Source organism: Callorhinus ursinus, unplaced genomic scaffold, assembly GCF_003265705.2.
Source record: "Callorhinus ursinus isolate GAN/ISIS: 27379988/994484 unplaced genomic scaffold, GSC_fseal_2.0 scaffold9, whole genome shotgun sequence".
NCBI classification, from domain to species: domain Eukaryota; kingdom Metazoa; phylum Chordata; class Mammalia; order Carnivora; family Otariidae; genus Callorhinus; species Callorhinus ursinus.
This window is the reverse complement of record NW_027397071.1, coordinates 8,418,371-8,438,817: the sequence shown is the minus strand read 5'-3', so window position 1 is coordinate 8,438,817 and position 20,447 is coordinate 8,418,371. Positions and strand designations below refer to the sequence as shown.

The 20,447-nt window shown below is 35.2% G+C and overlaps 1 protein-coding gene across 3 annotated transcripts; it reads right to left on the bottom strand.

The window, feature by feature from the left end:
• Positions 1 to 3,609: 3,609 nt before the first annotated feature.
• LRIF1 (ligand dependent nuclear receptor interacting factor 1) lies at positions 3,610 to 19,331 on the bottom strand. 3 transcript variants are annotated; one of them, XM_073896164.1, is made up of 5 exons: positions 18,824 to 19,331; positions 17,820 to 18,084; positions 6,477 to 7,986; positions 5,046 to 5,318; positions 3,610 to 4,068 (listed from the first exon to the last, which is right to left on the bottom strand). In XM_073896164.1, exons 3-5 carry the CDS (start codon positions 7,971 to 7,973, stop codon positions 3,631 to 3,633), a joined length of 2,208 nt encoding a protein of 735 aa, XP_073752265.1. In that variant the 5' UTR covers positions 7,974 to 7,986; positions 17,820 to 18,084; positions 18,824 to 19,331; the 3' UTR covers positions 3,610 to 3,630. The 3 variants fall into 3 exon arrangements, with proteins under 3 accessions (XP_073752265.1, XP_025728172.1, XP_025728173.1); XM_025872387.2 differs by lacking the exon at positions 17,820 to 18,084; XM_025872388.2 differs by lacking the exons at positions 6,477 to 7,986; positions 17,820 to 18,084 and having other exon boundaries at positions 18,824 to 19,326.
• Positions 19,332 to 20,447: the final 1,116 nt, after the last annotated feature.

Sequence of the window (20,447 nt, the reverse complement as noted above, 5' to 3'; positions counted from 1 at the left end):
ATTTATTTTATTTAATGAACACTGTGTGTCAGACACTATTCAAGGATTTATAAATACAATTCACTTAATACTCACTTTTTCCAATCCTCAAAATTCATGATTGTCCTTTTCCAACCTTTAAATGTACTGACATGAGCCCACAATATTACCCTCTGTTTATACCATCTTAAATGATATTATTTGATGTGTTAAGTGATGTTACTCAGACCTATGATTTCAAATTATCTATTTACTAACAGCCTTAAATTATGTATCTCCAACCTAAAGGAGCTAGAAAAAGAACAACAAATGAAGCCTAAAGCCAGAAGGAAATAATAGAGCAGAAATAAATGATATAGAAAAAACAAACAAAAAAACCCCCACAAAAACAAAAAAAAATAGCACACATCAGTGAAACCAGGAAATGGTTCTTTAAAAAAAAAGTTGATAAACCTCTAGCTAGACTTATCAAAAAGAAGAAAGGACCCAAATAAATAAAACCACAAGTGAGAGAAGAGACATAACAACCAACATGACAGAAATACAAAAAAATTTTAAGAGATTATGAAAAACTGTATGCCAATAAACTGGACAACCTGGAAGAAATGGATAAATTCCTAGAAACATATAAACTACCAAAACTGAAATGGGAAGAAACAGAAAACTTGAACAGACCTATAACCAGAAAGAAATTGAATCAATAATCAAAAATCTCCCAATAAATACAAGTCCAAGGCCAGATGGCTTCAAGGGAGATCCCTCCCAAACATTTAAAGAGTTAATAACCTATTCTTCTCAAACTATTCCAAAAAATAAAAAAGGAAAAAGTCCAAATTCATTTTATGAGGCCAGCATTACCCTGAAACCAAAACCAGATAAATAAATGACAAAAAAAAAAGTATAGGCCAATATCCTTGATGAACATGGATGTAAAAATTCTCAATAAAATACTAGCAAACAGAATCCAACAGTACATTCAAAGAATCATTCTCTGTGATAAAGTGGGATTTATTCCTGGTTTGCAAGGGTGGTTCAATATTCACAAATCAATCAATGTGATACACCACATTAATAAAAGAAAGGATAAAAGCCCTCAATAAAGTAGGTTTAGAGAGAACATACCTCAACATAATAAAGGCCATTTACAAAAACCCCACAGCTAATATCCTCCTCAATGGGGAAAACCTGAGCTTCTCCTCTATGGTCAGGAACAAGACAGGGATGTCCACTCTCACCACAGTTATTTAACATAGTACTGGAAGTCCTAGCCACAGCAATCAGACAACAAAATGAAATAAAAGGCATCCAAATTGTCAAGGAAGAAGTCAAACCTTCACTATTTGCAGATAACTTAATACTCTATATAGAAAACCCCAAAGACTCCACCAGAAAACTGCTAGAACTGATATACAAATTCAGTAAAGTCACAGAATACAAAAACAACATACAGAAATGTGCTACACTTCTATACACCAATAATGAAGGAATAGAAAGAGAAATTAAGGAATCAACCCCATTTATAACTGCACTGAAAACCATAAGATACCTGCAAATAAACCTAATGAAAGAGGTAATTACGTATCTCCAAGCCCCAACATCAGTATTTTATAGTGTGGTGAGAATATGAAGCTTCAATTTTTAATACTTTAGCTTGTTGTATTTTTAAATTTCCTACAATGCACAAGTACTGCTTCTTTAATAAAATGTTTTAAAAATTTTCAAAGGAGGCAAAGATTCATGAAATTGTATTTCCCTTGATAGATAAATTAAAACAACTGCTAGATCTAGAAACAAGGAAGTCACTGGTGTCCTTGACAAGATCCATTTTGCTGGAGGAGGGTAAGAAACACCTATGTATAGTTTGGCAGTTCCACAAAACGTTAAACAGAGTTAGGATATGACCCAACAATTACACTTCTAAGTATACACTCACAGGTCCACATAAAAATTTATACCCAAACATTCATAGCAACATTATATCCTAGAAGTGTAAACAACCCAAATGTCCATAACAAATGAATGGAAAACAAAGTATGGTATATTCATACAATGGAATATTATTCAGCAATTTAAAAAAAGAAGTACTATTACATGCTACAGCACCAATAAGCCTTGAAAACATTAAACTAAGCGAAAGAAGCCAATCACATAAGAAAACATACTGAATAATTCCTACTATGCTTATGAATTTTTTTTAAAAGATTTTATTCATTTGACAGAGAGAGACATAGCAAGAGAGGGGACACAAGCAGGGGCAGTGGGAGAGGAGGGAGCCCAATGCAGGGCTCGATCCCAGGACCCTGGGATCATGACCTGAGCCAAAGGCAGACGCTTAACGACTTAACGACTGAGCCACCCAGGCGCCCTGCTTATGAATTTCCACAAGTCCCTAGAGACATAAACTATATTAATGGTTGCCTAGGGCTGGGGGGTGGAGGGTCTGGGGAGCAACTGCTAATGGGTATGAGGTTCTTTGGGAAGTGATGAAAATGTACTAAAATTAGGTCATGTTAATGGTTGCACAATTCTGTGAATAAAAACCACTGAATTGTACACTTTTAAAGGGTAAATTCATGGTAAGTGAATTATCTCAATAAAACTGTTATTACTAGAAAAAAATAAAAGGCACGAGAATTTAGTTGATCAGTCTGCATTTGCTCTATACTCCCTTCTCAATATGTATAGGTTTTATGTGACCTTACTTCTGGAGATTTGTCTTTTTCTTTCTTTTTTTCTTTTTTTTTGGTAAACTTTTCCTTCTTCCCATTAATCCCTATCCCCACACAACTCCCAAACTTTCTGAATCAAACATAATTAGACAGAAAAATGTTTGCCTCCATTAAGAAAAGGTATATTTTACAATTTTAAAAAGTATTAAATGTGGCCATTGTTCAGATTTACTTTTCACACAGTTACATATGTACATATTTCAAAAAAGGAGGAGTACGAGAAGAAAAAAAGGAGGAGGAGGAGGATCAAGAAGAAAAAGTATTTACCTAGGAATAATAACATACCACTTTAAGCAACCAATACATTATATAGCCTGGATTCTAAAACCCATTTGGGATTATATAAAACTACTTTGTAAAAGCCACAAGTGTCCCTCACTCTGAGAAATGTTTGAATTTTTAAATAATACTGCTAGAATACATTTTTTTCATGAAATAACAAAAATTTACAACAATGGTATCATGGATACAGACTGAGTACATTTATAAGCCCATCGGCAAGGCTAAATTTAGAGCTGACTTCCTCCCTTGCATTGTATAATTTCAGTAGTATACAATAATTATCTACTGTTGGAATAACACCTGAGCAGTTCAGCTAAAGATGCAAACAATAAAAAAAAAAAAAACCCTTACACAAATACTCAAACTTTGGGAATTCTAATTAAAATAATAGAAAAATAGAAAATTTTTCCTTCCAAAAAAAGGTATCTAGACAAAGATTTAGATACCCCATGTAGATTATTCACAAGTCACGTGTGAAATCAACCTTTTTTGCAGTCCTTAAACAAAATTTAATCATTAACTGATGGAAAAACAAGTTTCATATTCAGACACTTTCAGAATGCATCTATAATTAACTTAATGCAAAAGTATATAAAAAAACAGCTATTTCACTGCAGTCTTTAAGTATAGCAACATTTTATTATTTTTGGTGCATCTTCTTACGCATTTCTTCAAGAGCTGCTTCTTTCTCTCTCAGCACCTGCTTAAGTCTTCTTATTTTTTCATCTCGAATGGTTTCTTCTAACTCTGGTGGTGTCATGGGGAAAATATCTTCAGTATAATTTTTATTAAAAGAATGACTTTGTTCAAAAGCTGCATTTGAACTCAATGTGCCTTTTTCCTGGTTCTCAGGAGTATAGTGTTCAACCTCAGTTCTCTTTTCTTCTCTGGTTTTGTTGCGGCTTGTGAGAATGTTATGGCATGATACATCTGAAGTTGGTAAAATACTGTTGACGAGTTGGGAATTGTTGACATTAGTTCCTCCATTTATAGCTGTGTTATAAACACTCTCAGTTTTTCTCTTCTTTGTGTGATCCATCTTCTTAACGGTTTTTGCTTTTCTTTTCTTATCAAAACCCTGTTGTTATGTTGAGTAAGATTCCAAAAGAAAAATAAATTATTGCCACATAGACAGTGTGCTCTCAAATTTAACAGGATCCTGCAGGTAACAGATACTTACTAAATTCAACTCAACAAAATATACTGAGAACTACAGCAAAAAATTGTTTAGCACTGTACAGTACGAAAATGAATAGCAATGTCCTAATGATATTCACAGAGAAGAAATTGCTTAATTCACATTTTCTTGCTTAAGTATTAGATGTACTGATCTATCACCAAAACATAACAGCCATTTGTAAAGAACTTGAGAAAAATAACTGACTTAATTTTGTGCTTCCTTTCCCACAGTAAGCACATATGGAAGATTTTCATTGGGAAAGGTTCACTGGTGTCTGATCTAAAGTTCAGGATACTAAGCAGTATAATGATATATTTTTAAGTAGAATACCAATAGGCAAAGTTGTAGGGATTTTTCATCATTATCGACCAAGTAGAGTTCTTAAAATGTTTGTATTAAGGTAATACTGCAATGAACATCTACATGCTTATATTTTCCCTACATCTGGATTATTTAATTTTATTAATTTTTTTAAGTTCAATTAGCCAACATATACTACATCATTAGTTTTTGGTGTAGTGTTCAATTATTCATTAGTTGTGTTTAACACCCAGTGCTCATCAGATCATGCTGGATTATTTTAGATAGGGTCTTCAAAGTAGGATAAGTAGCTTAAAAAGTTATGGGCATTGTCTTATAATTTTTTGATAAAAAAATAAACAGGTGAATAGAAACAATACAACAACTTTAACTGGGGATGTATTTTTACCTTTGTATATATGGTTCTCTTTAACACTGATTTGGTATAATATATACAAATATGCAAATTTGATAACAACTATCATTCATATTAACGTACAGACTAAAAAAACAAATCAAGAAAATGCATTCATGAACCTTTGGAGTAACTACAAAGGACACCAAAAATCTATTACCTGTTTTTTCTTTTCTTCCTTCACTATCAACTCAGTCTCTTTGTAAGTATTACTCTTCACCAAACTGCTAAAGGAATCAAAACCTTCTCCAGAGCCCAAATGATCAGGAATCCGAGTAAGACACACTCTCAAATCTTTAGTGAGACCAAATATCTTTTTAAATTCTGCATCACTCTTCAGATATGATGCCTTATTGCTTCCTCCTTTGGAATGGTTCTTATCATTTCTTTCTTGAGTAACTTTTTCTAATGTTGATGCCATCTCATTCTGGATCTGGAATTAGGAAAACAAAACACACAAACAATACTGCTAATTACTTAAGCTATTTTATCAGACTAGCAACTAAGTGTTCATTTCATCTTACTTAAAACATCATGCTCTAAAGTCCTAAATGGTTGGTTTGCATTACCCTTGCCTTACCACCCACACTTGAAAAAATGAATTTAACTGAGTACAAACTTAAAACTGTTCCTTTAAAATTTCTCATTTATTTTGCTTTCTTGCACTGGAAAGGTTAACAGATAGTTGATTCTCAAACTGAAATAAGAATACAGACTAATGACAAGTTAAAAATAATCTATAAAACATTAGTTGGAAATTATAGTCTTCTGGAAAAGTCTTATGCCTTTAATCAATCTTATACTTCAGGATTTACCACCTTAAATATCTAGAATTCAATGAATTCTGTACTGAAGGGGAGAAACACTGACATTATTAAGTAGATCTCTACATAAGGAAAGAGTGGGCACAAATACTTAGCACAGACACACATATCTTAAGTAGAACAGAAAGGTAACTATGTGGATATGCTGAAGAACTGAAGAGTCAGAAAGGGTTTTAAAAAAAAGGGCAACTTGTCTACTAAAAAAAAAAAGATGTTGATAAATCCTATTTCCACAAACGACTGAAAGGTACTGATCAGCCCCATTCTACCCCTTCTACCATCTACCTAAAAAAAATTGCCAGTATTTCCCTACCATCACAAAACAAACAAAAAACCCAGCTCTCCTAGATGCATATTGATCTTTCCATATACTAACATTAATCTAGTAAATATATGTATGTACATATGTATATATATGTGTATACATGTATATATATACACACACAGAATTTTACCAAACTGTGAATTCACATCATCTTTCACCAACTCTTCTAAACCTTGTTGCTGAGTTTTTTGTTTGATTTTGTTTTAAAGATTTGGCATGCCAAATGATTTAAGAAAACACTCTATTATCCTCCTCAAACATTTCCTTCAGATGAAAGCTTTGACTTAATTAAGCATTCATGTGTGTATGGTATTTGTGTGATGGAGTGGAGGATGGGAAAGGAGCGGGGAAAAGGTATCATAGGTAACTAACTTTGAGAATTAAGAAAGAAAAATTTTCTATATAGATAGATAAAAAGAACACCCTGACATGGGAAAATTACCTTTGGTTCTTGGTCTCTGAAAACACACTGTTGTGAAGTAAAAGTTGTTGCATCAACAGAGGAACTTATTTTCTCTATGCTCTGGATGATATTTCCTTTTCTGGGGGCATTTTGTACTGCACTAAGTCCATCTGGAAAGTCTGGCTTTGTGAATGGAGTCTTACTCTGTTTTAAGTAGTTAATGGATTGATTCATATTATGTGGGTTTGGGGTAGAAAGAGATGGTTTCTCCACTTTTTTATTCTTCTCTGCCCTTAGATTGATCATGGAAGCAGGCTGAGTATTTGAAAGTGATTTTGTCTCCATCTGGTAAGATTTACTTTTAGCCAAAACAATATTTACAACCTCTCTGGATATTTCTGTGACTGGACTTGAACTCACTATTTGTGATGTATCTTTTCTTGGTGGAATATCAGGAGAAACAGAATTCTGTTGGTCAATTTGTGATGGCAAAACATCTGTCCCCTTTTTAGCCAATAGATAGACTTTCCCATTAAACATAACCAAGGCATTATCTTTAATAGGCATACTTTTGGATTGTGTCCCACTAGGACTGACAGTACTCAATGATGGCATATTTATAGTATTATCTCCCAAACTTTTCCTATCTACAAAAGTTTTTAAAATCTTTGAAGCCACATTATTTGAAGACTTAACAGGAACAAGAGATGGAGTGCAAGGCTGTAGATTTTCTTGAAAAATCCATTTCACAGGAGCAGCTTGAGAATGCTGACCACCTTTTAATTGTGTCTCTTTAGCAACATTCATTGGAATTTGTGTGGTATTTAGTATCACTGGCTTTGCTATTTCTGTAACAGGTTTTGGGTAAATGTTTTGAAAGTTCTTGGTAACTACATTTTTCACTGTATTTACAGGAGATACGTAAATAACGGTTGGTATTTGGGAAGCCTCAACTGTTCCTGAGGTACTTGTGGTTGCAGTTGCAAGTATCTTTTGCTGAACTGAAGGAGGCAATGAAGACGCTGGTACAGATTTCACTTCAGCATGGGCAGGAATCTGTAAGTGATGCCCAGAAGGCAAAACTGGAGACTTCACAGTCATTGGAAGACTCTGAGTATTTACTAAAATATAAGGTGAATCATTTTGTGTTGAGGAGGGAGAAACAGCAAATGTTTGCATGGTGAGTCCATCAATTTTCACACCATGACTCTGAACTTTAGAAACTGATGAGGTAAAATGTTCAGTTCCCACAGAAGTAACTCTAACTTTTTCTGCTGTATCTACTGTTCTTGTAAGAAAATAGTTTGAAGAACTGGCTGGCTGAAAAATGGGCAATTGAACTGATGCACTTGTGGAAGAGCTGGAAATCTGAGTCTGAAAAGTAACTTGAACTGGGCTTCCTGTATTCCCTTTCAAAGCATCAGACATGACTGAAGATTGAACTAGCGGTATAAGATTTCCAGAAGAATTAGGAATTGGAAGTAATTGCAGAAGATTTTTTCCATCCGAGCCAATCGTCTGAACTACTTGGTACATGCAGCCTGAAACACTTAAAAGAACATTGAGTAAATCAATACAACATACTAGACGGTATATACATTTTATTTAAAAACAAATATTTGCAAATATTATGTTAAAAAGATAAAAATTTATAAAATATGGTAAAAGTATATAATTTGTCACTTCGAGTTTTCAAAGTGAAATATTGCAAAACAAAGACTTGAAGAGATAATCAAAGGTATGATCAGCTTTGATTTAGAATTTCTCATATGATTAGGCAACGGGTAAATTAGACTTTTCTAAGGTTTTACCCTGTATAAAGTTATGCCTATTAGAATATTTTCCTCTTAAACTATTAGCATCCTCCCTTCTTTTTTTTACTTGAATTCTTTCCTGCTGTCCTCCTTCTTCACTCTGATTTGCCCAGGATTCTCATTTCACCTCCATTTATGCTTATTCTATTTCCCTCACTCTTTTCTACCCTCTTTCCAATCTGCTGTGCTCTTCCCACTGACAATGACTCGCAAGTCCTACTGTCAGCCATCCTTCTTTTGTTTAAGGCATCTCTTATGGTGATACCTTAGTGTGCCACATTTTCAGAGACTAAATGGAGTTACTCATGTAGGAACCATTTCCTTCCTTGACTTATTGTTTCAGTACATCTGAAGTTTGGTGCTAAAGAGCCCTTGGTATGGGAATTATTCACATTAGTTCCAACTGCCTGTCACTCCATATACATAACAGCAACGTCACTTCAGCTAAATGGTTTCCAATGAATGTGGAACACACGGGACATTTTTTTTTAACCTAGCCAATTTTGATCCTGATACTTATCAGCTATATCTTAGTACAGACTGTCTGATTTTTAAAAATCCAAAATATACCAATCTCTGTTATGTAAGCAATTATTTGTAGATTTCTTCAATGCAGATACCTCAAGTTATTTATGCCTAAAACCACCTTTCAGTTCCTGGAAAATACCAAGTTCTCATGGAACTCAGAGTAATCACACATGCTCTCTCTACCTAGATACTCCTCTCCTCTCCCATCCATATAACTCAAGTCTCAGCATAAGTAATACTAACCAAGAGATACATTCTCTGACCATTTTAACTATCTTTGCCCATCTTTCATAATTAGTGTATAATATTACACCTGTTCATTTTCTTCATGGTACACATCACAAGTTGTCAATATTATTAATCTATTTGTTCACTTGCTTATAGACTGTCTCTCATGCTAAATTCTAGCAACATAAATGCAGAGTTCATGTCCTACCAACAGTATGACCTTATATGATTAAGATCAAATGAAAACAAAAATTCAAGACAAATAATAATAATAATGATTAGAATTTTCAATGATGCAAAGGTGTATTTTACTGCCCACAGGTGTTTTTAAACCTACATATTAATAAAAATCAAAGCCAAAAATTCTATGCATTCTAGGAAGCCCTGGAACTCAGTTTTTCTTTTCTGCAACCCAAAATAATATAATTATATCCTTTTAAATACTTAAAACCATTTTCTGGCCACTTGATTGTGCTTCAAAATGTTAAATTTACTTTTAGCAAATTAAAAGTTAATCCCTAAAGAGATGCAGGAACATAAACGTATGAATTCTTGCTTTCAGGACTTAAAAGAAAACCTACCTTAATTACCTCCCCACCCCCCAAAAAACATAGAAAAGACCTGAACTTATTCAACTTTTATTTATTCAACAAAAATTTACTTGAGTGTCTGTTACGGTTCAGGCACCAGGCTCAATTATGGGAAAAGGATCAGTAAATTACAGCAGTTGGCCAAATTCTGCTCCCTCCCTGTTTTTGTGTAGGCCACAAGCTAAGAATGTTTTTCCTATTTTAAATGGTTTTTAAAAGTCACAAGGATAGTATTTTGTTATCTGTGAAAATTATGAGATTCAAATATCAGCATCCATAAATAAAGTTTTATTAGTACATAGTCACACTCATCTTTAATGTACTATATATGGCTGCTCTCATGCTACAATGGCAGAGTTGAGTAGTTACACCAGAAATGATCCTATGACCCACACAGCCTGAAATATTTACTATCTGGCCCTTTACAGAAAATATTTGCTTTTCTCCAAGCTAGTTCAACCCACAATCCCCAAAAGAACTTAAACTGTTGGTTATATGGACATATAAACAGGCAATTATCACTAAGTGAGATAAATGATACACTATATTTGGATGAGATACTCAAAAGGATACTCAAGCTCAAAAATGCCTGCTCTTTTTCTTAAAACATTCTCTTCCCAAGGCTTCCTAGATAGGATATTCTCCTACTTCCGTAATGATTCCTTGGTCTTCCTTGTCAACTCATCCTACCTGAATCAACCTTCAAATGTTGGTATTCACCAAAGCTTAGACTGAATTCTCTTCCTACTCTTAAGCTTTTCCCAATTATTTCTTTTATGTGCATAATTTCAATTAAATTACCATTTATACAGCAACAATTAAAAGATTTGCATCTTAGCTCTTTTGAGATTCAGGCTTATATATATATCCAACTTAACTCATGACATTTCCATTCAGAAACTCAAATGCACTTAAAACTCAACATGGCCTTTTCCAGTTTTTTTTTTCTTTCTGTATGATAAATAGCATATCATCCATCTTAGATGCCTAAATCAGAACAAGCAATTTCCTGCTTTCTAATCATCTACATTTAAGCTATTACAAAATCCTGTTGGTATTAACTCCTAAATTTCCCGATTTTATCTTTTCAATTCTTTCCAAACCATCTCTCTCCATTTTAATTCAAGGAAACAGTATCTCTGCCTTGGACTATTATAGTAGCTTCATAACTGGTCTCTTCTTCAGCCACATCCTCTCCCTTTAAAAGCTTTCATTACATTAAAACTGACCCCTCCCTACTTAAAATATTTCAGCAGCTTCCCATTTTCTTTGAGCAACAGAAAGAAATCCAAGAGATTTTGATGCAATAGAAGCCAAAGGAAGAGAATTTCAAGAAAATGGGCAAGTCTATTTTAAAAGTTTCTGACAGGCCAAGTCGGATGTAGATTAAAATGTAAACCTGCATGAGGGTCACTGATGGCTTTAAAAAAAACAGTTTGGTGGAGAAAAAAAGTTGCAGAGGAATTGACATGAAGAAAGGATATTAAGATAGAAGGTATGGCCGACTCTTATGAACTTTGACTGCAAAAGGGAAGATAAAGACTGGCAAGTAGATGGAGGCTAAATGGGGTCAAGAAGGGATCTGTCTTTTCTTAAGGTTAGATAAACCAGAGCATATATTAATGCTCATATGAGTTATCAAGAGGAAGAGGATAAAGAGGGCTAATTAAGTGTAAGATTTGATAAGGAGATATACGGAATGGGAACCAGCAGACAGGTAAAGGAATTGAACCTTAAAGAGAGGCGGAGAAGTATCTTCTTCCATTGGCACTGAAAGAACAGGTTAGCCACATTTGCAGTTAAGTTTATAGTTTTGATGTCAGAAGTTTGAGGTAATTCTGATCTAATGGCTTTAATTTTCCTGTGAAAAGGACATAACATCATCTGCTAAGAATAGGAGCAAAAATGGAGATTTGAGGAGAATCAAAAAGATTTGAAACAGTCTGAGAGAGAATAAGTTGACTTCAGAAAATATTAGAGTCATCAGACAACGCTGATGGCCCAACGATATAGGTAGTTATTATGAATTTATAGTGAGACCAATCTGTGCTTTTGTGAGATTTTCCTTGTTTCACTGGGTATAAGCAAAGTAAAAGTAAATCCCCGAGTTTATCCACGGTTGGAGTGGCTTCAAAAGAATGGTGCAAAAAAAAATCAAAGAGGAACAAAAGAGTTTAGGATATTGGTAAAAATTATTAAAATGATGAAATATAAAATCTAAACAGGAGGAGAAGAAAATGAGAACAAAAAAGGCAAAAGTATAAGCAGAAAATAAAGTGATTATTGGACTGGAGGGCCAGATAAAGTTAAAAAATAGTCAAAGTGGGGTTTTTAAACAAGTAAGCTAGAAATACCACAATTGGTGTTTAGAAAAGAGAATGCCTGAATCAAGAATTTCATAAATGCAGCAATTGCATCTGACAACAAGAACTACAAAAGTGGATGGATAGTGACAGAATGGAGACTAAGATCACCGGAGAAAAAGAACTTTGTACTGATGAAAGACTAGATGACAAAGAGATTATCCATATAGATGCTAAAGTCACATAGGATTAGAGAGATGATTATGACTTATGTTCCAAATTCAGTGACAGGAAGTTGGTAGATGATGTTCATGAACCACAATTAAGACCACCTACCAACTTCCGGTCACTGATATGCCAAAAAGTTGTCTAGAAATTCACTCTCTTTTGCAGTCTATTTTCTTTCCCATTATTCTACTATATCTCATTCTCAAAGGTTACCAAATATGTTCTCACAGTTAAATCTGTCTTTATCCTCATTGTCTAGGTGCTCCCTCCTGAAACTGATATTGCTAGCTAATTGCGCATTGTGAACCTCTACCTAACATGATTTCCACTGTGCACAATTCGCTTGTTTTTCTTAATGTTTCCCTTCTCATTCATTTTCTGCATTTTAAGTATCCAATTATGACTATTCCCCAAAGCACAACTCTTGACCCTGTTTCTCCTTCAAGACATTCTTCCTTAAAGACTGTACCAACTACTTCAACTATTGCATCAATTGCTTCAACTATTTCCTTAGCAATTAATGACTCCCACTGTTATATCCTTTATTCCTATTCCCTAACGTTGACCTCAGTTCCATATTTGTGTTGTCTTACCAAACATTTTCACTTTTAATACCATGACATTTTTTAAACCATGACTTTAAAGTTAAAGTTACTCTCTACTGAAAACTAGTACTCTAATCCTACTATCCAGTAATCCAGTCATGTCAGCACTACTATTTCCCAAGTCACTTAGGTTTTAAAATCACCTAGTCATCTCTGACTTACCTTTATCACCCTTCTTATTTACCTTTGATTCACCCAAAGCAACCTGTATAGATGCTTACAAAGGATAAACATTCAATAAATGCATAGTGAATGAATCACTGAGTCTGTAAAGTTTTTTCCTTTTTACAGCTCTTACTCATTCTTCTCTTTCACCATGGCCACTTCTACTACCTAGATCAGACTTGCATCACCTCATTATCTCACCCCTATATTTTGCTTGACTTTTTAAGCTAGTCTTTCTGACTTCAGCAACTATTATGATATCTCTGGCAGATTGAAGCATTGTTTTCATCCTGTTACCTCCTTTCTCAAAGTTCCAATGATTCAACACTGCCAATTCAGCTTTACTTGAAAATCACCTAAAATCTAGACCCGACCAATCTCTACAACAGTACCATCTATAACTTCTCAACTTAAAAATCTCTGATCTTCCCAGAGAAGTCTCTTTACTATTCTTGATTATTATCCCAAGTATATTATTTACTCCAAGTATTCTTCAGGTTATTTTTTTTCTTCTCCAACAATTTAAAACATACCTATAAATTGAGGATCAACTCCATCTTCTCCATGAATATCGGTAAGTCCCTCAAACTCACATTAATTTCTTCCAACTTAAAATCTCCAAGTACTCCCCCTGGTGCCACTAATGCTAGGAGTTATATAATGCCTTCTATATAATGTCTTCTCAAAAATAAGTAAAATTTTGTTTTTCTTACAGAGACTGTATCATTTACTTTGCAGTTGTTCTCCCAATACCTAGTATAGTAGGCCCTCAAAAAACTTATATAAAAAAGAGAGCTTTTTCAAATATCCACTTTAACTGAACTATCTCAATACCTTTTCTTTAGTCTCCTTTTGTTTATTTACATAGTTTTGTCAATGAATCTGTCAATAACATCTGGCTCACAGATTAGAAACTTCAATAATGCAGAACTTTTATAATGCTTTTATAAGTATTCGCATATGGGAATGTACATTTTTAATTGGTATGTTTTTTAAACAAAGGACACAGGCTTCTGATACTGCAGTCACATACTTCATTATATGGCCTCTATGTTTCTGCTGTACAGAAAACATTTATATTGCACAACATTTTTACTGCACAAACTATTTTCAAGTCTAGTCATTTTTCCTCTCTTCTCTTTCTTTCCCCTCCAAAAAACGAAGGAAAATACAGCTTCTTCTATGACAGTATATCAATAGAGATTCACACAATCTACCAGAGACCACAAATTCCTTAAGGGTAGGTTATCCAATTCATATGTATATCCTCTACACCTAATAGAGCAACTGGCACATTGTAAACAATGTTAGCTGAATTAACTCCTCCTCCAAGTCATCATTAAAACAAAACAAAAAAAAAGACAGCACTATGATTTCCTAGTAGCAAATGGAATGAGTCCTAAAAATTAAACTGGAATGTTAAGGAGAGAAATAATACATCAGGATGAAATTCACACTTCTTCAACTAATATACTTTTTTTTTCAGCTCTAGAAGAGATCTTCCATTTAAGAGAGCAACCATAACTAAAATCTTATAAAGATTCTGTTTCTTAAAAATCAAATTCTGCTAGCTAATGTTAGAACTAAAATTAGAATCAGATTCTGCATCCCATGCTCTGGTTTGGTTACTTAAAAATTTAGAAAAATCATCAATGTGCTAGTTACTTTAAACCAGTTGGTGTTTGAACTGAGAACTACACTGCAAACACAGTAACAGTTTAAGACTTTAAAAAAAAAGCAAAAAGAATACATTAGAAAGTTCTAATCTTGGCTTCTAATCTTGGCTCTTCCAATTGTTAGTTAATTAGAGTAAATTTACTTAACTTCTTTGAATCTGTTTCTTCATTTGCAAAATGGGGACAGTTAAGGCTTGCTATGAGAAGTAAATGAAATAACTGGTTGGAATTATGATAAATTCCCAATATATGCTAGTTATATTTTATTAAAATATACAATTGGTGTCCAAGAATAAGTAAGTGAATCTGGTAGTTTTTTGACAATATAAGAACTTGAATAAAAAGGTATGAAAATTTTCATAAAAGGTATATTAAACATACTTATATAACTTCTGACATTTTTAATTATTCTAATATTGATATAAAACATTCACATATAAGAAATGGAATGATAAAAATTTCACAGGCTAAGGAACATTTTGCAGATATTATTGCAAAATATATATTTTCAACTGCTAGACCTTTTTCCCATCTATCTATGATTTAACATTATGTACATACACAATATAATGTAATAACATACAATAATATATACTACATAATATTATATACATAATAGATATATTATTGTAAATAGTTGTCATTAACTCTAATTCTGATAAACAGCTCAGCAATGTAGGTATTACCATTATGATTTTAGAGCTGGAGATTCAGTAATATCAAATAACTTATTCAGAATTACATGCTCTCTTCAACAATCCAATCCTCTTTCTTGAATTTACTTTAGCATAAACCAAACATAACAGGATCCAAAAAATCCAACTGCATGAAGTGATTAATGAGAAACAGATTTCAGTCAGCCTATAAGGTATACGTGTCAATGTCTCTTACACCCCCAAACAGTAAAGATAATATAACACACTGTACAAAACTAAATGCACAATAAACTGATAATGAAACATCACGTTTCTAACCAAATCAAGCCCACTGCTGAGGACACTCATTTTGGCTCCCCATTTAAGAACAAAGGATTAAGTGCAGACAGAAGCCAGTTGCCAGTCACATCCTAATTCTCATTATTGTGAGACGTATCATCACAGGCTTTTATTATAATAACTCTAAGCTGATGACTTAAGTCTCTAATTTCAGCTCTGACCCTGCCTGAGTGTCAAATTCAAATACCTCTCCAATTGTTTTTTGGTTTTTTTGGTGTGTTCTCCTCATTTCAATTTACCAATATCTATCAGATAACTGGCATTATAATTGGTCTCCTTTTCTTCATGCTAATTCACGGACAAAATCTGCCTATTTTCCCTTCTGTGTTTCTTTGAATCCAACCCTTACTCTACATCAGCTAGTTCAGGCCCTCAAAATCTCTGAAAGGACAACTTATACAATCTTTATATGCCTGATCCCTCACCCCCAAATCCACACTGCCATCAGTTATCTGAAATGTACACGGGAACATGACAACTTTTCTTAAAATCCTCTGAATGACCTTCACTAGATGAAGTCTAATCTCTCTAACAGAGCAAACCAAACCCTTAAGAGCTATCTATCTATCCTGCTTGTAGTACAGAATCAAACAAAAATACTGACTCCTGGTAATAAGTCATACCGGTGCTTTATTTACCAGTTCCCTTTTTGGGCACAGCCTGCATTCATCTTTAATTGGATAGCTGACACATTCCAGAACTCAGGTGCTCCAGAAAGCTTTCCTACAATTTCCTTTCTCTGTGCTTTCACAGCAACCTGTGCATAACACTATTTAAAAGTGTATTACATCACCTCCCCCTAGACTATAAGGTTTTTCATGGGCATGGTTCATATCCTCTTCTTTAGTCAGTGTCTCCATTTAGCACAGTGTATCATGTAGGCACTCAGTGAATGTTTTTTAACCAAATATTTGAACTATACAGATAATACTGGTAAAATAGGATAGGAACCTAGATTGCCGTAACTCCAAACCTTACCTTCTTTCTACTGTACCATTCTAACTCCGGCTTTGCTCTTTGCAAATAAAGCCCCAATCTAAATAAACTGAATGCCTACTATCACAAATATCTTCCACATTTTTCCTTTGCACTCTAAGAACAAGTTTTATTCTTATAATTTATGCCTTGATGAATTATAGAGATACATTAAACAATAAACATTCTGTAAAGCAATAATGAAAAACTTTGTAAAAAGAAAGCAGCAGTAACTCAAGAAAAATCCAAGCACCTATAGAAAATAAAATCATATACTCATTTTAAGTTTATGAAGATGACTTAGTATCATCAAAATTATAAAAATAAGGAAACCAAGCTTCCAATAAATTAAAGAGCTGACATTAATCAAATGATTTTTAAGTTATACTTGTACATCATGCAGATTGTTACTTACAAAACAGAATAGAATCAAATATGTAAGCAATAACCAAAATAAGAGTCAAATAGCTTCAGAAAAGCATCTGGTAAATGTTCCAAATATGTGATGTCAAACATCAGTGATAAGAAGAAATAAATGCATTTGAAGATGATGAAAACAATGCATAAACCAATGAGTTAATGAATTTCCAATGACTTATGAATGTAACCAAAATATATTTCAATTTGTAGTATTTTTAAAAATGCCAAGTACAGATAGCCAAAGGCTTAGAAACTGGATAAAAGAATTAAAGTACACAATAAAAACGTTAAGTTCTTATCCTACCTTATTTCTAATATTGAAAAACAATGCAATCCTAAAACAAACTGTGTTAAGTTAGGGTAAGTCAGATGGCATCGAATATCCAGATACCAAAACAAGGGAGAAGAAATGAACAACCATTAGAAAGTAATTCTACTTTTTCGTTATCTATACAGAGCACTATCTCTGCCTCTCCCCCGCCGCCTCCCAGCTTTCACCAAAAGTAAACCAACAAACGTTATACGTACACACAAGCTGACTCTTTTTACGATTTGAAACGCAATGGTTCTTTCTTCGCAGTTCTTCAATATTGTTTTGGCTCACCGCATTTAGTGATCATTTCTTCTCAAAATATTGTGCGCGCTTTTTCAGTCGTTATTACAATTCCGTTTTGCATCTACTTGTAATTAAAAGAAACCTACTTCCTGGGCTAAAACCTGTACAGAAATAAACTCTTATTCTCATAATAATAATAGCTAACATTTAAGTACTGCTTTTCTTTTTTCGTATACTAAGTATTTTACATATACTCATTCTTTTAGTCCTTAAAATCATCTCTAGGCACTCTTACTTACTGGAAAGGGGACTTGGCCTCACGAACAGTAAATGTCAAAGCTAGGATTAAATTTAGGCAGCCTGATGTTCTTCAAACATAAATCTTCTTCCATGAATTTTACATCTCAATTTTCATGCTTTCTTCACATTTTCCTTCCACAGAGACCCATTAAGTTTTTTCTCATCATTTATTATACATCCGCTAACCATGGAGTCTACAACTTAAAATATTCGATCTTCTCTAACAGTTTTGTTCCCATTTTATTTCATCTTGACTAACATAACCTTTAGGGGAAAAAAAACTGACTTAGTGATAAACTATTTTGTAAATGTGCAACTAAGTCTTTTTAAGAAACACCACGATCTCCCTATGTCAGAGTTCCTCTACAGAGATATCCAATTAGAGACGGCATTCTCATTACACCTGCTTCAAACACGCTGTTCCAAAGGATCGATTTCACATGAGAATTACTCTACTTTTCTTTCTTTGCATATAAAACTATTATTTGAAATTTTAAAAAATCCATTCCCTCACTCTGTCAATTTTTCGGTTTCTAAATTCATATACTCATCAACTACACAAATTTTTCCTTTCCTTTTCACTAACTCTCTTAAATGATAGCTTTTTTCACTGAAGGTCCAGCGCCACCTGGGCTGCACTTGCTATTCCGTGCTGGGCTCTGCGTGTTTTTCTGCGAGTGCGCGAGAATCTTCCAGAAGGTTTTAGTCACACAGGAGCGTCGGCCATGTTGATTTTCCTCTCCCGTGGAGATCTACTCTGTCGCCTACGAAACTTGAGACGCTGGAGTCCTTCGGAGCCAGGGCCGAGGCTGCCTGCATCAGGCTCTGAAGAGGCTTTACGTTTCCAAGAGAGGCGCGCTCTGAGGGCTGAGTGGCCCAAGTGACGAGCCCTGCAGTCGCTCCCACTGCGGGGGAGCGTCCGGAAACGACGGCCGACTCGGCACCCTGCTAAGAGGCGGGCGAGGGGCAGGTGTGTCGAGGGAGATTCGAAACCGGTACTTACCACTGCGAGGCGTTGCCTGACTTTTCCTCTGCGGGTTTCAGGAAGACCCTCTGTAGGTTATTGGACATTTTAGAGGGGTGGGAGGGGCCAGCACATCCAGAAAAGTGGGCAATGGGGGGCCGAGGTCCTCCAAAGGGCGAGAACCTGAGCGAGAGAATGTTGGGCTGGAGGTGTCCCGGCGTAACTCAGGTTCGATGCTGAAAGGAGGGCGACAGTCGGGTCTAGAGAGGGCGTATCCCCAGCCTTTGGAAAGAGGCGACGCAGCCACCAGAAACCGGAAGAATCAAAGCGCCTGACGACGCCGCTCCGGCCCTAGCCTCTGAGAGGAGCGACCCGAGTCTCCGCCCCCGCGAGCCTACGACATTGCTCCAGAGCCATCCGGAGTCAACACGGAAGGCGTGGCCTTACTGGCGCCGCCCCTAGCAGTGCCGGGTCCGTGGAGAAGACAGTGCCGGACGGGCTCGGCCGACCCCGCCCACCGAAGCCGCCAGCCGGGCAAAGCTCAGTCAGCCGCTTCCGGGATCGTCACGTCCGGTTGCCAAGGTGACTGGCTCGTTGAAGCACCGCCCTTATGATAGGACCCAATCGCAAGTGAGGTTTGCTATCTTTTCTTCCGGATCAAGTAACGAATCACAAAAGAATATTCTCAAGATACCTACGCAAAATAAAATGTTTCCGGGGTCATTCGTAAATTTTCTGTTTCTGTGTTCGCCGCTAGTGTAAGTTTTTTTTTCCCGCCAGTGCTTTAAAAGATGTCGGAGGGCTCTTTTGGACTCGTTGTGCACTGGTGGTGTGTGAACCTTTTGAACGCCTGCGTGTAGCCAGCGCTCTATTTCTTGCCGCTTTCTGGGGTTTTCGTTTTTTTCCTCTTTCTTGAAGCTTTGCTTATAGTCTTAACCTTTCCTCCACCCCAGGCTTATCTCATTCCTCGGTCAAAATTATTTATGGTCATATGGTTAATTCGTTTAATTCTCCAAAAGTTTCCTTCTCCATATAGATTTTTTTTTTTTATCTTCATTTGGATCTCCAGGGAAGTTCTTTTCAGAAGTCTCTTAATTTCACGTTGTTGAATCTCTTTTGAGAAACGGGTTAAGTCTCTGGCTTAAAGAGTAGACATTTTAGTTCAGCTGGAGCTAGAAGGAGGTTGTGGGAGGAGTGGTTTAGAAGATCGTTTTATCAGGTATAGGCAATAAAAATGTAAGCTGGCTCATACTGACTGTTCAAATTTAGAAGGCTGGCATAAGGTGGCCAATTCAAAACTTTATGTTCGTCTTTTTAAAATTCTGGTTACTCATTCCTCCAACTCTTTAAGGAGCCAGTACCTGATTAAAGAGCTTAATGTCCTGATACATCAACAGAAAGGTTAGTCTCAGCGATACAGAATTCTATATGTGTAACTGGCATTTATCTTTCAAATATCTCCCATACTAAAGGGGCAGGGTGGTGAGCCTTTTATACTGTCTTGGTTTTGGTCATCCTGCGATAATATGTGAAAGCAAATTACTTGAATAATTTGACTATTCTTGGCTTCTTCCATGTTTTTATCATTTATTTCTTACCTTTCGCATTCTCAGTTCTCATGTCCATCATCTCGTCCTATAAATGAAACTCATTTGTCACAGAT

What these genes read in the sequence shown, in the direction of transcription:
- LRIF1 (XM_025872387.2), bottom strand. Translation starts at nt 18,891, where the DNA reads ATGTCCAATAACCTACAGAGGGTCTTCCTGAAACCCGCAGAGGAAAAG. An exon ending in TCAGGCAACGCCTCGCAGTG is followed by an intron (nt 7,987 to 18,823) that starts GTAAGTACCGGT and finishes TGTTCTTTTAAG; the next exon opens with TGTTTCAGGCTGCATGTACC. An exon ending in AGGAAGAAAAGAAAAAACAG is followed by an intron (nt 4,069 to 5,045) that starts GTAATAGATTTT and finishes ACATAACAACAG; the next exon opens with GGTTTTGATAAGAAAAGAAA.